Source organism: Gossypium hirsutum, chromosome D10, assembly GCF_007990345.1.
Source record: "Gossypium hirsutum isolate 1008001.06 chromosome D10, Gossypium_hirsutum_v2.1, whole genome shotgun sequence".
Taxonomy (NCBI): Eukaryota; Viridiplantae; Streptophyta; class Magnoliopsida; order Malvales; family Malvaceae; genus Gossypium; species Gossypium hirsutum.
In genome coordinates this window covers 5,657,036-5,676,432 of record NC_053446.1, presented here as the reverse complement: position 1 = coordinate 5,676,432, position 19,397 = coordinate 5,657,036, and the positions used below count along the sequence as shown (strand labels likewise).

Here is a 19,397-nt window from a genome sequence, read left to right as displayed (position 1 = left end):
CAAGTATTTTTAAGATCAAATAATATTAATATAATTTATTCTAAATTAGTTAAATATTTTAAAAAAATATTTTTTTACTTATATTAATTTTTTCAATTCTTTAATTATTTTTGAAAAAAAATTCATCAATGGCTTCAAATAAAAAATAATGTTATAAATTTAAAATATTATAAAATGAATAGAAACTAGTTTCACAATAATTCAAAATGATTTATTTATTGAGATTGTGTTTGTTCGGTATTCCTTTTACAATTTATCCATTATTTTTTAATTATTGAATTTAATAATAAAAATCAACTAAACAGAATCTTATTTTATTGAATATTAAATGATTTATATTTGTTGTAGGAAATGGCAATAAAGTTATAAAAGGCAAAAAGTATGGGCAAATCTCGTAACAAAGGCAATTTAAAAAAACACTAGTAAACAGTGACCGTCCTGGATTTAAATTTAGCCAAAATATTGAAGCTGGCGTCTCATTTTTGAAGACTGTTTGGGGGAAAAGAAAAGAAAAGAAAGAGAAGGAAAAAAAAAAGACACAGACAGGTCCTCAAAGCACGGTGCAGAGAGGAGAGAGAGGTAGAGGTTGGTCTGTAGGACCCACCCTTTGTCCCCACACCTTGCTATCCTCAGCTGACCACACAAACGCCAAATAGCTTTGATTCAGAGAAGTGAGAGAGAGGAATTTAAAAAAAGAACAACTGAAACTCAAAAAATTCGATCTTTTTTTGAAACTTCAAAAAACCTATATCTTTTTTTCAAAAACAGACTGTCCAGAGTTTGGAAGGAGGAAGAAACAAGAAATAAAAGGAAACCCAGAGTTTAGAGAGGGGGTGATATTTTGAATATACAAGGTCTTTCAAGCTTTGGGTTTGAACAAGGAAGAGAAGAAAAACAGAGGATTTCTGGGTTTGAAAGTTTATTTGGGGGGTTTTTTGGCTTTCTAAGAGAGTTCGTACTTGAATGAGTTGAAACATCAGGGCTTTTATTTGCTGTTTTCAATGGTAAGGACTGGCTCACTTCAATATATTTCTGTTTTTCTTTTGCCTCTTACTTTTGCTTTTAGCAAAATCTAGTCTTTTGCTTGTATGTTTTGAGTATACAAGATTGTGGCGTGTGCTATTTGTGAAATTTGAAATTGGACTTTGTTTTCCCTGCTTGACTTGACTTTGCATGCAATTCTAATTTGAGGAAGTGGGTAATTTGTCTATTTGATAATTCTGTAAGCTCGAAGGGAAGTGGGGTTTGTTAACAGAGCATAGGAGGAGGCAGTTTTCTGGGATGAATGTATCTCAAATAGCATTTGAAACTTGTATGTCAATGATTTATTTGCAGTGTAGTCAAGGTATTTGAATGGGTATTTCGATTCATTTGGTGATTGAATTGGTTTGAATAGGCAAATAAATGAGGGATTAGCTTGAATTAGCTGCCAGTTATTTTATGTTCAATTTTTTAGGTTGGATGGTTGCATTTTTCAGTTTATGTTGCAGTTGTTTCAGCCAATTGTAGTCATAGGCGAGTTAGCTTAATGTGCTTAGAAGCAAACATTGATGTTTCAATGACCTTAGTTTATCATTTAGTATTCGTGTTCAGAAGGTACCTTATGTTTCAGAGAGCACTTATCTGTGTAAGGAAGTGATGTCTTTTGGATTACTGCCTTATGTTCCAAGTTAAAAGTACTTGTAAAATTCGAAGAATAATTTATTTTTAAAAGTTATAGTTTCTCCATGAATGGTTTTTGCTGCTTTTTTACTTCTATATAACATTTGACTTCTGGTTAACTATGTGTTATTTCTGAAAGAATGTTACTAACGAATTATTATCTTCTCTGAATATCCCTAACTCAACTTAGATTTTTCCTTCTTATCCATTCTAGCTTTAGGTTCTTCTGAATTCTAACTATCCTGAGCTTAGATTTTTCTTTTTCTTGATCATTGTGACTTTTAGGCTATACATTTGATATATATCTCCTATGCTTCCATGTTGTTCAAGTTTCTCTATCTGACTTCCTATTTTGGAAAATTCAATTTTCAGGCTGGCCCAGATAACATAATTATAGGTTCTCATGTATGGGTTGAAGATCCTGGCTTAGCATGGATTGATGGAGAAGTTATTCGTATCAATGGAAATGAGATTCATGTTAAAACCCCACATGGAAAAACTGTAAGTGCTCCCTTATCTTTTCTTTCTTAATTAGTATTAATGGAGCTGTTTTGTTTTTGCATGGTAAGTAATTGTAAGTGGAAATTCGAGCAATGGAGTGCTTACTTATTGCTTTGAAGCTACTGATGCTCATAATTTAGATGAAAAAATGGAAAAAAGAAACTGATGAAATACTATTATTGTAGATGATGCTCTATCTAGAAGTATAGGAACAAAATGTAGTTTCTTTAGTAAAGAAGAATGATTTGGTCAGAGTTTGCCCGCAATGCTGAAGAATATAAAAGATATAAAAATAAGAGAGGGTTTTAAGTCTGAGTCTACACATGTTTTCCCCCCGAATTCGTAATGATAAATTATTATTGTAACGATAAAGGTGGCCAAAGTGCATATTGAGTCTGGAGTAAACAAGATCACTCATGCCTTCCCTTGTGAATAAAAATAAAAGAAAAGAAAGAGGAAAAACATGAGAATGAACATTGGCACAATATGTTTATTTCCTGATTATGTTGGGTCATAACTGAGGAAATTCTCTATGTTTTTCTGTTAGCTAAGTTGATGGTTGTGGTGCATATATGTAGATATAATCAATTGGATTGCTTTGTGCAGGTTGTCACAAATATATCAAAAGCTTTTCCAAAAGATACAGAAGCACCACCTGGTGGAGTAGATGACATGACGAAGCTTTCATATTTGCACGAACCTGGAGTTTTGCAAAACTTGGCTACAAGATATGAACTTAATGAGATCTATGTGAGTCAATACTTGTATTTCGTTTTATATGTGTGTGTATATAAATGTACCAACAGCTAGAGGTACTTAGATACTAAAGGAAGAACTTGAAGCATATTCTTACCATGTTAATACATTTACTGTCTTAGACGTACACCGGCAATATCCTGATCGCAGTAAATCCATTTCAAAGATTACCTCATCTCTATGATACTCATATGATGGAACAATATAAAGGAGCTACTTTTGGAGAACTAAGTCCCCATGTTTTTGCAGTTGGTGATGCTGCATATAGGTGATTAGTTATCAATCTCTTTCATCCCATGGTAGACATTTGCTTTCTATTTTTGTTTGAATTCTTACTTTGTGCTGTTTCATAAAAAAAATTAGGGCAATGATTAATGAAGGCAAAAGCAATTCTATTCTGGTTAGTGGAGAAAGTGGTGCTGGTAAAACTGAGACCACAAAAATGCTCATGAGATATCTTGCATTCTTGGGTGGGCGATCTGGAGTAGAAGGGCGCACAGTTGAACAGCAAGTTTTGGAGGTAACCTGTACATTTTCTTTTTGGAGAACAAAATTGATCGCAATTTTCTTCATCTTATTTCTTGTTCTGCTACTGAATATTGCAGTCCAATCCAGTTCTTGAAGCATTTGGCAATGCTAAGACGGTTAGGAACAACAATTCAAGGTGTGCACTTGTTATTGTAGCGTTATAGAAATATGATAACTTATGAGTTTATAGTGTTGCTAGAGTATTTGTTGATTTCGATTACAACAGATTATGCATATTTAGTATTCTTCTTGGCATTGTTTCCTTAATTTTATTTGAGACTTCCCAATGCAGTCGTTTTGGTAAATTTGTTGAAATCCAATTTGACAAGAATGGAAGGATATCTGGGGCAGCAATCAGAACCTATTTGCTTGAAAGATCTCGTGTTTGCCAAATCTCTGATCCTGAGAGGAACTACCACTGCTTTTACCTTCTGTGTGCTGCACCACCTGAGGTGTGTTGCCATGTTTTGGTTTTGATTTGATGTTTATGTTCTTTTCATCAAGCAGTTCTAATATTGCTAGTGATCCCCTGCTTTGTTGCTTGGACTCGGTAAAAAGTGAGATTGATGGGTGTTGACACAAAATGACCTTGATATGATTTGATATCTGTGTTTGATGTTGGTAAAACCTTTGAACTCGTCTTCGTGTTTTGATCTGAACCCCAAAGCCAATAGAGATCTCTAGTTTACTGTTAACATCATGGGTAAGAGGAGAGAGAGGTGAAAATCATTGGGAACTTTCAAAGTGAGAAAAACAAGAAATCAATTAGTAAAGAAAAAAGAATAAGAGAGTAAAATAGAGAGAAAAGAAAGAAGGAAAATATGTGGTTGGTCATGTCTTCTTCTTGGTTTCACATATAAAAGAGAAAAAACCGGTCTCTGCATTATTTTTATTTATTTATTTTTTTTGAAAAAACCGGTCTCTGCATTATTTTTATTTATTTATTTTTTTGTACTTACCTGTTGCTGTGTTAGGAAGTAAACAAAAGTATAGTTTTCAATGAGGTTGGATTTTGGGCCTTGAGATAATACGAATTAAGCCTTTTGAGCCCAGTTCTGCACAAGTAGACCTCCAAATCTCCTTAAAATATGCAACCGTTGAATTTCATAGTTCCCCTTCAATAAGTTGACTTTACGTTTATCATATATGCAAGAAAACATATTGATATGTTCACCATCCCTTACAATTATCACATAACTTGAAATTAACTCTCATGTTCAAACAAATAAATCGTGTAACCTTATTTATATATATGTTTGTATGCCAAAAACTAGTCCCTGCAGCCTTATCCTCCTCTTGGACCCTTTTCCCATGTTATCCTAAGTTCAAGGAAATTGATGAGTCAACAGCTAGACATGTACCAACACCTGATACTCGTAATCAAGTCTGAGCAACATAGATCCTTGTATTTGTAAAATATATATATATTTTTATTTTCGAAATTCTGCAGGATATTGAAAGATATAAGTTGGGCAGCCCAAAAACTTTCCATTATCTAAATCAATCAAGTTGCTATGAGTTGGATGGTGTAAATGATGCTCACGAGTATCTTGCAACCAGAAGGGCTATGGATATTGTTGGAATCAATGACGAAGAACAGGTGATACTATATCACTTTTTAGAGTTCAGGCCATTTGTGTTTTTGTGATGTTTTATTAATACAAATGATACACCTTAAATTTCAGGAGTCAATTTTTAGAGTAGTTGCTGCGATTCTTCACCTTGGGAACATTAATTTTGCCAAGGGAAAGGAAATAGATTCCTCAGTCGTCAAGGATGAAAAGTCTAGATTCCACCTTAATATGACCGCCGAACTTCTTAGGTATTTATCTTTAACATTTCCATATTCTCAGCGTGTATGTTGCATTCTCTTAATGGTTGTTAAACAGTTATATTTTCCTACTCATCAATCAAAATCATTAATAGGTGTGATGCCCAGAGCTTGGAAGATGCCCTCATCAAACGTGTCATGGTAACTCCAGAAGAAATTATCACAAGAAGCCTTGACCCTGAGAATGCAGTTGCCAGCAGGGATGCTTTGGCCAAAACAGTATATTCTCGGTTATTTGACTGGTATAGTACTAATTAAACTGGTGCCCTTTTCTGTTTTCCTGCTTAATGATTTGAACTAAAATTGTCTTATTTTTTTGTATATGTTAAATATTAATTGTTCTATCTACATTCTTGTTTCCAGGCTTGTGGATAAAATTAATGTGTCGATTGGACAGGATCCAAACTCAAAGTCAATAATTGGAGTTCTTGATATTTATGGTTTTGAAAGTTTTAAGTGTAATAGGTAACACCTTAACTTTGCAGACTTGGAAGTTGCTTTTGTAATAGTAATATTACTCCAATACAAGCTTGACTTGTGATGCTTAAAACAGCTTTGAACAGTTTTGCATCAACTTCACGAATGAAAAGCTGCAGCAACATTTCAATCAGGTTAGATTTCTTCATAAATAGGCCTGGCCATGGGTTGGAGATTTAGTAAGACTGATTATCATCCATTGTAATATATGTTTGCAGCATGTATTCAAGATGGAGCAGGAAGAATATACAAAAGAAGAAATTAATTGGAGCTACATCGAGTTTGTTGATAATCAAGATGTCTTGGACCTAATTGAAAAGGTTTATAGTTTGTTTTCATATAGTTTTTCAATTTTTTATTTCATTGCAAGATACTTTTGTATCAGCAAATAGATTTTGCATCTTTCTTGTTCTGTCGTATTCATTTCCCCCTTATTCTAATATGTTATTTTGTGTAATCCAATATATAACAGAAGCCTGGAGGAATAATTGCGCTTTTAGATGAAGCCTGGTATGCTGCTTTGGTTAATAATTCTTGGTTCAAAATGATTTTAATCTATGATAGGTTAATTTATTTAGTTCTATACTTTCTCTTATTCTTCCCTTTGGCCAATGTTCTTGTGCTTATTTTCATCAATGCAGCATGTTCCCCAAGTCTACTCATGAGACTTTTGCACAGAAGTTGTACCAGACTTTCAAAAATAATAAGCGTTTTATCAAACCAAAGCTTTCCCGTACTGATTTTACTATCTCACACTATGCAGGGGAGGTAAACTTTTTTTTCCTAGCATATGAACCTTATCCTTGTTGGCTGTAGATTGTTCACAATTTTTGATGTCTTTATCCACTGACTAGGTGACCTATCAAGCAAATCAGTTTCTGGACAAAAACAAAGATTATGTTGTGGCTGAGCATCAAGCTCTGTTGACTGCATCAGAGTGTTCTTTTGTGAGAAGTCTTTTTCCTCCACTTCCAGAAGAATCATCAAAGTCATCAAAATTTTCTTCCATTGGATCGCGCTTCAAGGTATTTTATCAGTCAATCTCTCTTGTTCAGTTGCAGAGTTATGTGATTACAACATTCCATTTATAGCTGCCCTATTGTTGGTTTAACTTTCTTTCACGGAGATTTGCTTGTCCTTTCTCCTTATCTGTAAGTTTGCTTGTAGCATATAGATATGATAGACTTCTTGCTTATATTGCTAATGCCCTGGCTGTAACATATTTTACTCCTTTGCCCAACAAGTTTGCTCATCCTTCCTATCTTGTTAAATTTGGGGCCAGCTTATATACGACTTCTTTTACTGTAGGGTTTTATTTAGTTAACTGCTAATGGTGCTCTGTTTTACTTTGATTCCAGAGCTTGAAATATGGTAAACTCGTGGAAACTGGTATATGAAAACTGATTAAAAATATGAATTTCCTGGTTGACTATCTTTTGGCTTAAATCATGACAGCGAGTTGGCTAAGACATGGCAAGCATTTACTACTTCCAGTGCATTAGCAGTCAACTTATGCTTTTATGATCTTCTATTTCTCCAGTTGGGTCATGGTTTATATGCTTAGTGCTTCCACCTGCTTATAACATTTTTCATTATGTTGGTTGCTCTACTTTGGATAGCATATTGGCTGTTCACTAAGCTTGAATGGTTTTGAAAGACTTGCCATGCATCACAACTTTGTTATTTTTTTTATGCTCTGATAATGAGAAATTGTTAACAATTTGTCTAAATTGCAGCTACAACTTCAATCTCTGATGGAGACCTTGAGTGCTACAGAACCTCACTACATTAGATGTGTGAAACCAAATAATGTCCTGAAGCCTGCTATTTTTGAGAATTTCAATGTCATTCAACAATTACGCTGTGGTGTGAGTATTTATATGCTATTAATGCCATTGTTGAATCTTAGTGTTACCTGTCAAGATTCTCTTGGTTCATTATATTTTGGTTTTCATACCTGGTCTTGACTAAAATTTGTATTTGTTTCTCTTCTAGGGTGTTCTTGAAGCAATTAGGATCAGCTGTGCTGGATATCCTACCAGACGTACATTTTACGATTTTCTCAATCGTTTTGGTCTACTTGCTCCAGATGTTTTGGAAGGAAAGTAAGTTTGAGTAATGGTTCTAGGTGTTTCATGCTTGTATACATTTTAGAAGATCTGCTATGATTTTCTTTGATTGAACAACAACTAACTAATAGAGTTTCATCTGGTATTCTCTCTTTTCTTCAGTTACGATGATAAGGTTGCTTGTCAACTGATACTTGATAAGAAGGGACTGAAAGGATATCAGGTAATCTCTTTTTATCATTTTCATTTTATTGTGTATCCATTGTTATTTAATAAATCTGGCAAAATAATATTGTGATTGGTGATAGTTATTCTTTTGGTTACCATACTTAACTGGAATTTTTTTAATAGGATCCTTAAATTGCTTGCTTATTCTTGGAAAATGTTATCAACCTACAGAGAAAGTCACCTTTCTTCCTAACTTTATTCATCTGCAACTTGAGCTTCGATCCTTGTAAATTTACCTAATAAGCAGTTAAATTCTCTTGAATTCCTTCTATTTCATTGCTGAAAATAATATTTTTATTCTTTATTGGAGTTTTAGTAATTTTCTTTTTGGCCAATACATTGAAAGTACATAATCTGTAGGGTTCTTAGAAGTTGGTTTAGCTTCAGAAAATGATATACCCAATTGAAGTGTATCTTTGCTGCACTCTCTCCAGTTATATATTATAGAAAAAGAATGTAAATGGGATAAAATATTGTCACCAACTTTTCCAAGGGAAGGAAATGCGGTATGCTCCCTCCTTCACCCTGTGAAATGAAAAGGATGGCTGCAATTGTGAAAGCTCTTGCAGAAGTATCAAGTGCTTTTGGTTAACATGGGCTTGCTGACATCTTTTAAGTTCTTAATGTCTTTTGCTCACTTTCAAGAAATGTCATTTCTTTGCGGCCTTGTATAACAGTGTTTTTTGTCTCCTTTTTTTTCCTGGATGATGTGTATTTGCAGGTGGGGAAGACAAAGATTTTCCTTAGAGCAGGTCAGATGGCAGAGTTGGATGCTAGGAGAGCAGAGGTGCTTGGAAATGCAGCCAGGACCATTCAGCGACAGATTCGTACATATATTGCTCGCAAGGAATTCATCTCATTACGTGGGGCTGCTATCAGTCTGCAGTCTTATTTGAGAGGTGTTTTTTTGAACTCTGTTAAAGCCTACCTTCTATAGTTTCCCGCTAGAAATGGTCATGTCTCCATGGTACTGGCTTTTTCAATGTCTAGATGTGTGTAAGCTGTGTTTAAGAATTTTAGAGGTGAAAACAGTGACAGTTATTCTGACTGAGATGTATGTTTAGAACTTTTGGGAGTTTTTGTTGTAATTTTCTTTTCGCTTTGTGATAGTGACAAAATTAATCATCCTGATGCATTGGGTGTTGAAAATTGTTAATAAATGAGGTAAAAAACAAATCCAAGTTTCAAAATTGTGCTAGGAGAATAGCTCTTTGTCTCTGCTTTTGGAAAGTATAACATTTCCCTTTCAATTATTCAGTTATTAGGTTCATTCCTTCTTTTTTTTTTTTCCTTATGGACCTGGCTTGGAGTTCTGATTTAATCTCCTTCCACAATTTGTAGGTAATATGGCACGCAAAATATATGATGAGCTGAGGAGAGAAGCTGGAGCTTTGAATATTCAGAAGAATTTGCGCCGACACATTGACAGAAAATCCTATTTGACAATGAGGAAATCTGCAATTATATTGCAGACGGGATTAAGGTCGATGACTGCTCGTAATGAGTTTAGGTTCAGGAAGCAGACTAAAGCTGCCATTATCATACAGGTAGAGTAACTTGACATCTTTATTGAAAACATAGAAGGATACTGTATTTACCATATGGGAAGTTCTACTATTAACATATCAGTGCTTAAAAGGGCTTTAACTCTTTAGTTATGATAAATGTTATTGGTTCTTAACTCCTGGTGGTCTGCAGGCTCACTGGCGTTGCCACCAAGCTTATTCTTATTATAAGAGTCTTCAGAAGGCTGTATTAGTTTCACAGTGTGGCTGGAGGTGCAGAGTTGCTAGAAGAGAGCTCAGAAAGCTCAAAATGGTTTGTCTTTTGCTGCTTAATTTATACATGTCAAAATGTTAATACATATTTGGTTGCTTATCCAAGCTAAACCCGATTTTTCTAAATTTATTTAGGCTGCAAGAGAAACTGGAGCTTTGAAGGCGGCAAAGGACAAGCTAGAGAAGCGGGTGGAGGAACTTACATGGCGTTTGCAACTTGAAAAGCGATTGAGGGTAGCGTAGTTATATTATTGCTTACCAAAGCCTTTTATCTTTTTACTTGAATAGTTTAATGCTGTAGGTGGTATTCTTATAGTTTACTAGTCTATGCTATTCTTATTTGAACTTAATTGCAGACTGATCTTGAGGAGGCAAAAGCTCAAGAAATTGCAAAATTGCAAGATGCACTGCATGAAATGCAATCACAAGTGGAAGAAGCTAAATCTATGGTTATCAAGGAAAGAGAGGCAGCACGAAAAGCCATTGAGGAAGCACCTCCTGTTGTCAAAGAAACTCCTGTTATTGTTCAAGATACAGAAAAGATAAATTCGTTGACATCTGAAGTTGAGAAGTTGAAGGTATTCATCCATTCTTGTCTGAGATGGTATATAATTTTTCCTTAAGTAGAGTGTGGCTGTTTGATTATGCTGTGTCTGAAAGATTATTTTAATTTTCTATTTCGTAATTTGAAGAAAAAAATTGGTTATGCTAGTATTCAAGGATGGTATATCAGAAAGCATTTGAGAGAGCCCTATATTCATACGTTGCATCATATTTTCTACTTGTATGGAGTTTGCATGGTTTGTACTGCTCAAATGCTTTAGCTCCAATGTAAATCTGTAGGTGTTTTACTTTTTCTTTAGACAATTTCTGGATTCTCTTGATTTGTATATGCACAAATTTATCTGGACAAGAGGAACGAAGTCCAAGTGATCTAAGTTTGAAGGAGCTTATCCTTTGACCAGATGCTTGCTCAAAAACATTGCTGCCTTAACCTTTGGTGATTAGAGGAGGCTTCCTGGCCTTTGGTGTCAAATATGCATCTCTTGACTCTGATGAACGAATTTCTAAATCCGTACAGGCTTTGCTACTGGCTGAAAAGCAAACAGCTAAGGAGGCAAAGCAAGCTCATGCCACTGAGCAGGCCAAAAATGTGGATCTGACTAAGAAGCTTGAAGATGATGGGAAGAAAGTAGATCAGCTTCAAGATTCAGTGCAGAGGTTTGTCACTAATACCATGATATTGAAAATAAATTCATTGGTTGATCACTACTGTTTCAGTAGGATCAGTTATGATTACATTGCTTGTTTATGGTGTCTCCATTTCTTTTCTTGCTATTACCTATTTGGATAATTTGCAGCAAAGACATTCGATCTTATGGTGGTCCTTTTGCCATAGTTTTGTCAACTATATTTGGAGTTACTGTAATCTGCGCATGTGTTACATTGTTGATTAGGTTGACTAAATATCTTTGGCTGCTAGCTCTCACACCAACAGTTTGTGTATATAATGGTCTATTGTATGACTAGGATTGGACATGATTTACAGCTTAAGCCTTTGTCAACTTTTTATTCTTCCCATGGTTCAGGCTAGAAGAGAAGCTCTCTAATTTAGAATCAGAGAATCAGGTACTCCGTCAACAAGCACTCTCTATGTCACCAACAGGCAGAGCTTTGGCAGCGAGACCCAAGACGACAATTTTTCAGGTACTGGTTGCTTAGAAGTCTTTTTTTTTTTAAATACCTTGTATATTATGGAGGTTTATGTTATGTATTTTATTTTCTGAAATTTCAGAGAACTCCTGAGAATGGTAATGTTGTGAATGAAGAAATAAAGAAAGCGCTACCAAATCCACAGTTAACTGAGACTGAGGAGAAGCCCCAAAAGTCTCTTAATGAAAAGCAACAGGTCAGTTCTGAAATTTGAAAAAGATGCATACCTCTTTCCTTTGGCCATTAGAAAGATGCTTACTTATTAACATGAAAATGATCTTTATCAAGAGGTTTAGATTTTTTGTTTTGGTTTTCTGGAAGGCTTTGATGAACTACAATTAATGGCCTTATTCTGATTGGTGCAGGAGAATCAGGAGCTTCTAATAAAGTGTATTTCTCAAGATTTAGGATTCTCCGGGGGCAAGCCAGTTGCTGCTTGCCTAATATATAAATGCCTGCTCCATTGGAGATCATTTGAAGTTGAAAGAACAAGTATTTTTGATCGAATAATTCAAACCATAGGGGCATCAATAGAGGTATTAACAAATCAACCATTATTTTGTGGCTGATCAATTTGATTCAAGACAGATTGCATGGAAATTTTTCAATGGGATAATTTATAAAGCAGTAATTTTCTTTTGTTTCTTTTATTGCTGTATAAATACTCATGTTTAAAATATTGCCTTACTCTAGGTGGCGGATAATAATGACTTGTTATCCTATTGGTTATCAAATTCATCCACTCTACTATTGCTGCTGCAACGCACGCTCAAAGCAAGTGGTGCAGCAAGCCTAACTCCTCAAAGGCGAAGATCAACTTCAGCTTCTCTATTTGGAAGGATGTCTCAAGTAGGGATAACCTTTAAAGTATATTTGCTGTCATACATTTACCTCAACCTGCAGCTTGATTGAGTTTTTTAGTTCTTTTCCTTTTTGTCTTCTGACTTAACCTCTTAGGGACTTCGAGGTTCTCCACAAACTGCTGGTTTCTCATTTCTTAATGGCCGGCTGCTTGGTGGTCTTGATGACCTACGACAAGTCGAAGCAAAATATCCAGCTTTGCTTTTCAAACAGCAACTGACAGCCTTCCTTGAGAAGATATATGGAATGATAAGGGACAATTTGAAAAAGGAGATATCTCCAGTGCTTGCATCATGTATTCAGGTATATAAAGCAATTCTGCCTGACATTTTTAGCAGTTACAATAATAGGAGAAAATACTATAATTTGCTTCATTTTTCAAGTTTCAAAATTGAGACTTGAGGTCTTTTATATGCAATCAAACCTGAGCTACTCTTTTTTTTCCATCGATTTCTGCTTTTTCTATTCTGTAACCAGCTCTTTTGTGGATTTCTTGTAACCTAAACTACACTTTTGCTCACCCTTATGATTTATTTGTCACTGCACATTCTATATTTCTTCTAATTAGCATATTTATTAAGAACTAGGATAGATTGTAGATATGTTTGAATTTTGTGGTTTAAGGTAAAACTGACAGCCAACAGTTCAAATAAATGGTTTTTGACCCAACACTGTTGCTTTGTTTGCAGCCATGTTAATGGTTTGTGTTGTTAAGTACTCTTATTTTTTGCAATAACGAAATCATTTTTGCTCCCTATTCATGTCCATTACGATTACAATGCAGGCACCCAGAACTTCCCGGGCTAGCCTAGGTAAGGGACGTTCTCAAGCTAATGCTGTGGCTCAACAAGCTCTTATTGCGCACTGGCAAAGCATAGTGAAAACTTTAAACAATTACTTGAAGACAATGAGGGCCAATTATGTGAGTGAGGGCCAGTTATGCCTTGACCAAAAGTGAATTGCTTTCCATTATGGCAACATAATTCTCTTTGCTCTCTTGTCCCTGCAGGTTCCTTCATTCTTAATTTGCAAAGTGTTCACTCAGACATTTTCATTCATTAATGTTCAATTGTTTAATAGGTAAATGCACTAAAAAAGTACCAAAACTTTGAGGTTCTATCTTCTTGTTCTTGATTGCTTATCATATATCAAACTATTTTTATTTACATTTTAAATATGTTTTTGCAGCCTTCTTTTGCGGCGTGAATGTTGCTCATTCAGCAATGGGGAGTACGTTAAAGCTGGGCTAGCTGAGCTGGAACAATGGTGCCATGATGCAACTGAGGAGGTAGCAACACCGTACTCTAACAAGCAATCATCACCTCAATTTTTTACTGATTTTTTAATAGAAGAAATGTTGAATGCTTGCTTTACTTTCAGTTTGCAGGCTCAGCTTGGGATGAGCTGAGGCATATTAGACAAGCAGTTGGCTTCCTGGTTTGTCTTTAGTGCTACACTGTTACCATGGCATTTAAACTTTTGCTCTTTTCTTTTTTTTAATCTCTCATTAAACTTTGTTTTCATTTGAATTTTTCTTCCAAAATAGGTCATACACCAGAAGCCCAAAAAGACCTTGAAAGAGATAACCAATGATCTTTGCCCTGTGAGTTGCTTACACACCTTTTGCACCTCCTAAATCCTCCTTTTCTCACTTCATTTCTCTGATTTTTCCTTTTGGTTTTTTCAAATACCAGGTGCTTAGCATACAGCAGCTGTACAGGATAAGTACAATGTACTGGGATGACAAATATGGTACACACAGTGTATCTTCAGATGTAAGTTAAAAATGCTGGTCATTTTATTCCTCACCTTTCAAATCTTTCTGATAGTGCAGAGCTAGCACAACATGATTCTCACAGTTGGATATGTGTGCATGCATTTCTGGATTCTTATTGAATTACCTGGAACCTTGCTTTGTCCTACAAATTCTTAATAGTTTTGTTATGGTCTTTGCCTTACCATATAATTCACGATTTCGATTGCATCACCAGTTCCTGCTTTTGTGTCTACATATAGAACTGTCCTTTACCCTTTATCTGTTACAAAATACCTCAAACATTATCTTTTGATATAACGGCTACTTCTGCCCAAAAATGTTCTCGCTGCAGGTAATTGCGAGTATGAGAGTTAAGATGACTGAGGACTCCAACAATGCTGTCAGCAGTTCATTTTTACTGGATGATGATTCAAGGTACCAGTTATCATCACATACATAACCTTTTTATTGGTAGTATTGCTCTTCTCCCGTTGCTGTAACATTTAGGTCTTTTCTCTTGTAGCATTCCATTCTCTATGGATGATATCTCCAAGTCAATGCAACAAACAGAGGTGGCTGAAATCGATCCACCACCTCTGCTTCGTGGACACTCTGGTTTCTCGTTCTTGTTACAGCATACGGAATGAGTGAAGCCATCCCTTTGCCCCCCCTTCACTCTGTTGCAATATTTGCACACCCCAGGATTTATGTGCTGCCTAAATATGTGCATACTCTGTAATTATAATAGACTTTTCTTTTCATATAGTAGATTGGAGGTTTTTGCTGTAGGGTCAAAGCTTAATAGTTGGGGTTCTCAGGGGTTTCTTTTTCTTATTTTATTTTTATTTTTTAAATTGAATCTTATTCAAGTATTGTAATCTTTTATTCTTTGGTCATTGTTAGTGTTTTATTGTAACTCGAAAAAAGAAAAAAGAGTGCCACTTTTTATAGGCCAATGAAATATGTAATAACAGTCTTTTCTGTAATTTTATATGATGAACAAACACTCTTTTAGACTATTTGACTTCTTGCATGTAAAGTATTTTCAATATTTATTAGAGAAAAAATGTGCATGTCTTGTGAAAAGTGATAAATTATTTTTGTTCACTGTATTTCTGACACTGGATTAGGCTCAGTCATATACCGACATTAATTCGACAGTCTTTGTTTATCTTTTATTATAAACTCTTTTAAGTTTTCAAAAATTTTATATACTTTTTAATTAATTATATTCTATGTAATTGTATATAATTTTTTATTTTATAGAATTTATAAATTATAATAATATTTGATAAATTAAAAAGTTAACTTTTATATAATTTTTGAACTTTTATAATTAATATGTTATCAAATAAGTTTTCATAAATTGTTTTTTTTTTTTTACTTTTATATATTTTGGATCTTTAGTTCGTTCTTGATTGATGACGGGGTCAATTTTTTCAGGAGGCTATGACCGGTTTCGAAATTTCATGTTTGTGGATAATATCAGGGATTCGGGGTTCATAGGTTTGAAGTTTACTTGGAGTAGGGTATAATCTTTGAAAGGTTAGAGCAATTTGGATTGGGAGTCGCTTAACCCCGGAACTGTGATCTATCACCTAGAAAGAGATAAGTTAGACCATAGATCTCTATCGGAGTTATGACTGTTCTATTGTTCCATAACCTGTTAGAATAAGGGATAGAACAACACAATATGTGACTTTTGTGCCCAATACTTCAGAGCTATCAGCACCATCACGCATATTTTGAAGTAGCATGAAAAGTTTAAACTATTTGATTTGTTAGAGTTTATCCTTATCTTCTCGGATAAGGGCATTTCTAGCAACCATGGGATATATGATTATGATGTTGTTTATGGGATTATTTGTCAGGATAAATATTTAGATAAAATCAGTGTTTAAATTAGTGATAGTTTCTTATCTCTTGGCTATTCATCAATGTTGGGGAAAAGCTATAAATAGCTAGGTTGTCGATTTATTTTGTATTTAGAGGTAGTAATTTGTAACAATTTAGGTTCAATTTTGGGGTTGCAATTATTCATTGGGGAAGTGTAAATTAGGCTTTTGCCAATAGTTGTACTGAATAAATTGTTGAGCAAAACCATTCTCTAAGTGAGGTTTCGTATAGTAGGATTCGTGAATCCGAATTGCGTTAATAAATATCGCGTGTCAGTTCTCTTTTTATCTCTTTGATTCATTTACAATTTGGATTTGTTATGTAATCTCTCTAGTTTGTCCAACTTCTGTTTCAACAAAAGGTAGAACGAAATTGTTTTGAATGGTTGCAAATCGAGGCTTTTTCAACCTTTTTTTATAAAGGCCGGAGTCGGTGAATCGACAAGCTATAAAAAACTATTTCAATTATTTTTAGGTTGGCCAACACATAAGCTATTTGGAGAGCTTGTTAAATCAATGAGGCAATAATTCAATAATATTTCATTACGATTTGTCACGATTGTTAAAAAATGGAATAAAAACTGTTTGATAATATTAGGACTAGGAAAAAGATTATTATGGCATGCTCAAGGGAATCCAAATGGTATTAGAGAAAAATGAGTCCAAAAACTCTCGTATTTTGACAATGACCTTAGAACTAAATTTGAGAAAATCCTTGAATTAGAGGAAGTCCCGTGGAACTGGAAGGCTAGATGTGAGTGAATTCCACAAGGGGGACTAAAATACGAAATACTTTTATAATAGAACTTTTACGAGAAAAGAAGATCTATGCAGTGACTAGTGATACAATGATGTCACTTTGAAAAGAGCGATTATTTCTTAGTTTTATAATTTATATAAGTGGTAGATTTCTCATTATTGATTCAAACATCTTGAATTCACTTCAAAAGAAGGTTTCGAATGAAGAAGTCAAAAATATGCTTTTTGACATGGTTCCTCCAAAAACCACTGGTTTTATGGCTTGCACACACAATTTTTCCAACGCCGATGGTAGGTTTTGGGAAATGATATTTATAACTTGGTGCGACATGTCATTGGCAAAAGCATCGTCAATTTGGAGTTAAACCAAAACTTAATAGTCTTTATTTTTAAAAATAGTGATCCTAAGAATTTTTCACATTTCAGGCTAATTAGTTTGTCATCGGTGCTTTATAAGGTGGTGACCAACAACTATCAATAGTTTAAAGCCAATTATTCCATTATGGATTGACTAAAATCAAGTGAGCTTCATACCCAAGAGATGTATTGCTGATAATATTTTAATTGCCTAAAAAGGTTCTCCAATTGATGGAGGATTGATAAAGGGAAAATGGGGTGAATAGTAATTAAAGTAGATTGGAAAAAGGATAGAGTGAGACGATATTTTTAAATGATTCAATCATAGATGGATGCATTCCACAAAATTTTGCCCATGTTATTATGCATTCTGTTTCTTTATCTTTTACAAAGATTTTAATGGGTCCTTAACCGAAGATTTCAGGGCAAGAGGAATCCGATGAAAGAATCCCCTATTTCCATATATGTTTGTGCTTTGGGATGTAATGTCTTGGCCAAAGCATTCATGATGCAATTAAGCGTAAAGAATGGGAGCCTATTAAACTTAGAAAAAATGGGACACCTTTATCACATCTATTTTTTGAAGAGGACTTGGTGATTTTCTATAAAACAGATGTGGGACAAGCCACAATGGTCAAACATATATTACGACTTTTTTAGTCTTCACTTGGGTCACAAGATTAGTACTCGAAAGATTGATCCATTTCTGTTTAAACACAAATGATATGACTGTTGATCATATTAGCAATTATTCTACTCTTCCATAAACGTATCACTAAGAATAAGTACTAGTGTGTGCTTGACAAAGTTTGAAGTCGACTTAGAGGATGGAGTGCAAGCCTCCTATCCATAGTAGGGTGTGTTACACTAGTCAAGTTCGTAGTCATGACAATATCAAACTTTTTCATGCAAACAATGGTGATTCTTACAAGAAATTTGAAAAAAAATGGTACACAACTTTGTTTGTAGGAGTGCTAACAATAGAAGGAAGTTGGCATTGGTTAGCTGGGATACATGATGCCAATCATTGAATATTGGTGGTCTAGGATTTCAAAATTTTGCTAACCAAAATAAAACACTCATTGAACACATCTTTATTCAACCATTAGCTCTGGCTAATGCTATTGTTTGTAGGATCACTTGTACTCCTAGTGCCATCTGTTGTATGTGAGTAGAGTGAGTCGTCTCATCTTCATTCTCCTGGAGGGCTTGCCTCTAGGCTTTTTCGATCGCTCTCAACTCTTCAATAATCTTCTCATTTCTTTCGTCCCTTAAATTCATATGTCTTTGTTTTTCTAACTATTCTCAGAGAAATATTTGTTGCTATTCATACCTTATCTGATTGGAAGATAATTGTTCCTTGAGCGCCTTCATTTTTTTCTTCCATTTTTGTAAATTGCTGAGATCCTAATTGGGGATTTTAGGAAATCTAATCAGGCGAGGGAGTTTTTAGTGTGGCTATGAGGATAATAATTTAGTATCGTGATGGGGGTACTGGTAATACTATTGGTAGGGATTGTACTATTCATGCCTTTACTTGACCCATTTGTCGGATTCGGGTACGCGCATCGCAACAGAACTGGATTACAGACTAAAATCTCACTAAGTTAAAACTATTTTGGATTACTATAAAAATAGCTTACAACTACGACTAAATTCAATACAATGTTTACTATCCTAACTGTTGGAAACAAATTCGGTTTGAAAACGATTTTCTTGCACAGTGAAAAATTAAAATTCTGAAAATTCCTCCTGATTTGTGATATTTATAGCAATAAATCTTAATCGAATACTCACCTGTGTTTTCTGATAAGTGGATCCTTAATATTTTCTGACTTTCAACCAAATGATCTTCTCCGCTATCCTCGTACCACGAACTGTTTCGAGTGTGGGCTCGAACCAAATGAACCAAAACACGGAATTAGAAAAAATTTTCTTTTTGGGGGTGAAAAAGAAATTCTCTATTCTTTAACCGGTAAAATTGTTATTCTGTAAAAATACATTTAAAATTTGAGAATAAATTCTTTCTATTTTTCGGCAGAATAATAATCTCTTAATAGTTGTGTTAATAGCTCTATCGGTGTCATCTATTTATAGGAATAGAAGGTAGAACCCTTATAGAGTTGTAGAGGTTTATTTTAAATAAAAAAACCAACGTCCTGCTTGGAGTAAGAGAGGGTTGAACGGCTCACCATTATATTCTACTAGGTTTGTCTCCCCCTTCAT

The 19,397-nt window shown here is 34.6% G+C and overlaps 1 protein-coding gene across 1 annotated transcript; it reads left to right on the top strand.

Annotated features, from left to right (window-relative positions):
• Window positions 1-438: 438 nt before the first annotated feature.
• LOC107916405 (myosin-17) lies at window positions 439-15,179 on the top strand. The gene is made up of 38 exons (XM_016845685.2): window positions 439-1,004; window positions 2,035-2,163; window positions 2,770-2,913; window positions 3,042-3,187; window positions 3,283-3,439; window positions 3,525-3,583; window positions 3,740-3,899; window positions 4,898-5,047; window positions 5,133-5,269; window positions 5,374-5,520; window positions 5,642-5,743; window positions 5,832-5,889; window positions 5,974-6,075; window positions 6,228-6,265; window positions 6,397-6,523; window positions 6,610-6,780; window positions 7,492-7,623; window positions 7,751-7,860; window positions 7,987-8,047; window positions 8,774-8,951; window positions 9,394-9,599; window positions 9,751-9,870; window positions 9,966-10,064; window positions 10,187-10,408; window positions 10,912-11,051; window positions 11,420-11,537; window positions 11,626-11,739; window positions 11,909-12,079; window positions 12,237-12,392; window positions 12,501-12,707; window positions 13,189-13,326; window positions 13,414-13,484; window positions 13,593-13,692; window positions 13,785-13,841; window positions 13,951-14,007; window positions 14,099-14,179; window positions 14,513-14,595; window positions 14,684-15,179. The coding sequence occupies exons 1-38, from the start codon at window positions 1,002-1,004 to the stop codon at window positions 14,805-14,807; spliced, it is 4,575 nt and encodes a 1,524-aa protein (XP_016701174.2). The 5' UTR covers window positions 439-1,001; the 3' UTR covers window positions 14,808-15,179.
• Window positions 15,180-19,397: the final 4,218 nt, after the last annotated feature.

Bases quoted from the DNA above. Each gene is read 5' to 3' on its own strand.
- LOC107916405 (XM_016845685.2), top strand. The intron at 3,440-3,524 runs GTAACCTGTACA...TGAATATTGCAG, and splicing joins TTGAACAGCAAGTTTTGGAG to TCCAATCCAGTTCTTGAAGC. The intron at 5,521-5,641 runs GTATAGTACTAA...TCTTGTTTCCAG, and splicing joins TATTCTCGGTTATTTGACTG to GCTTGTGGATAAAATTAATG.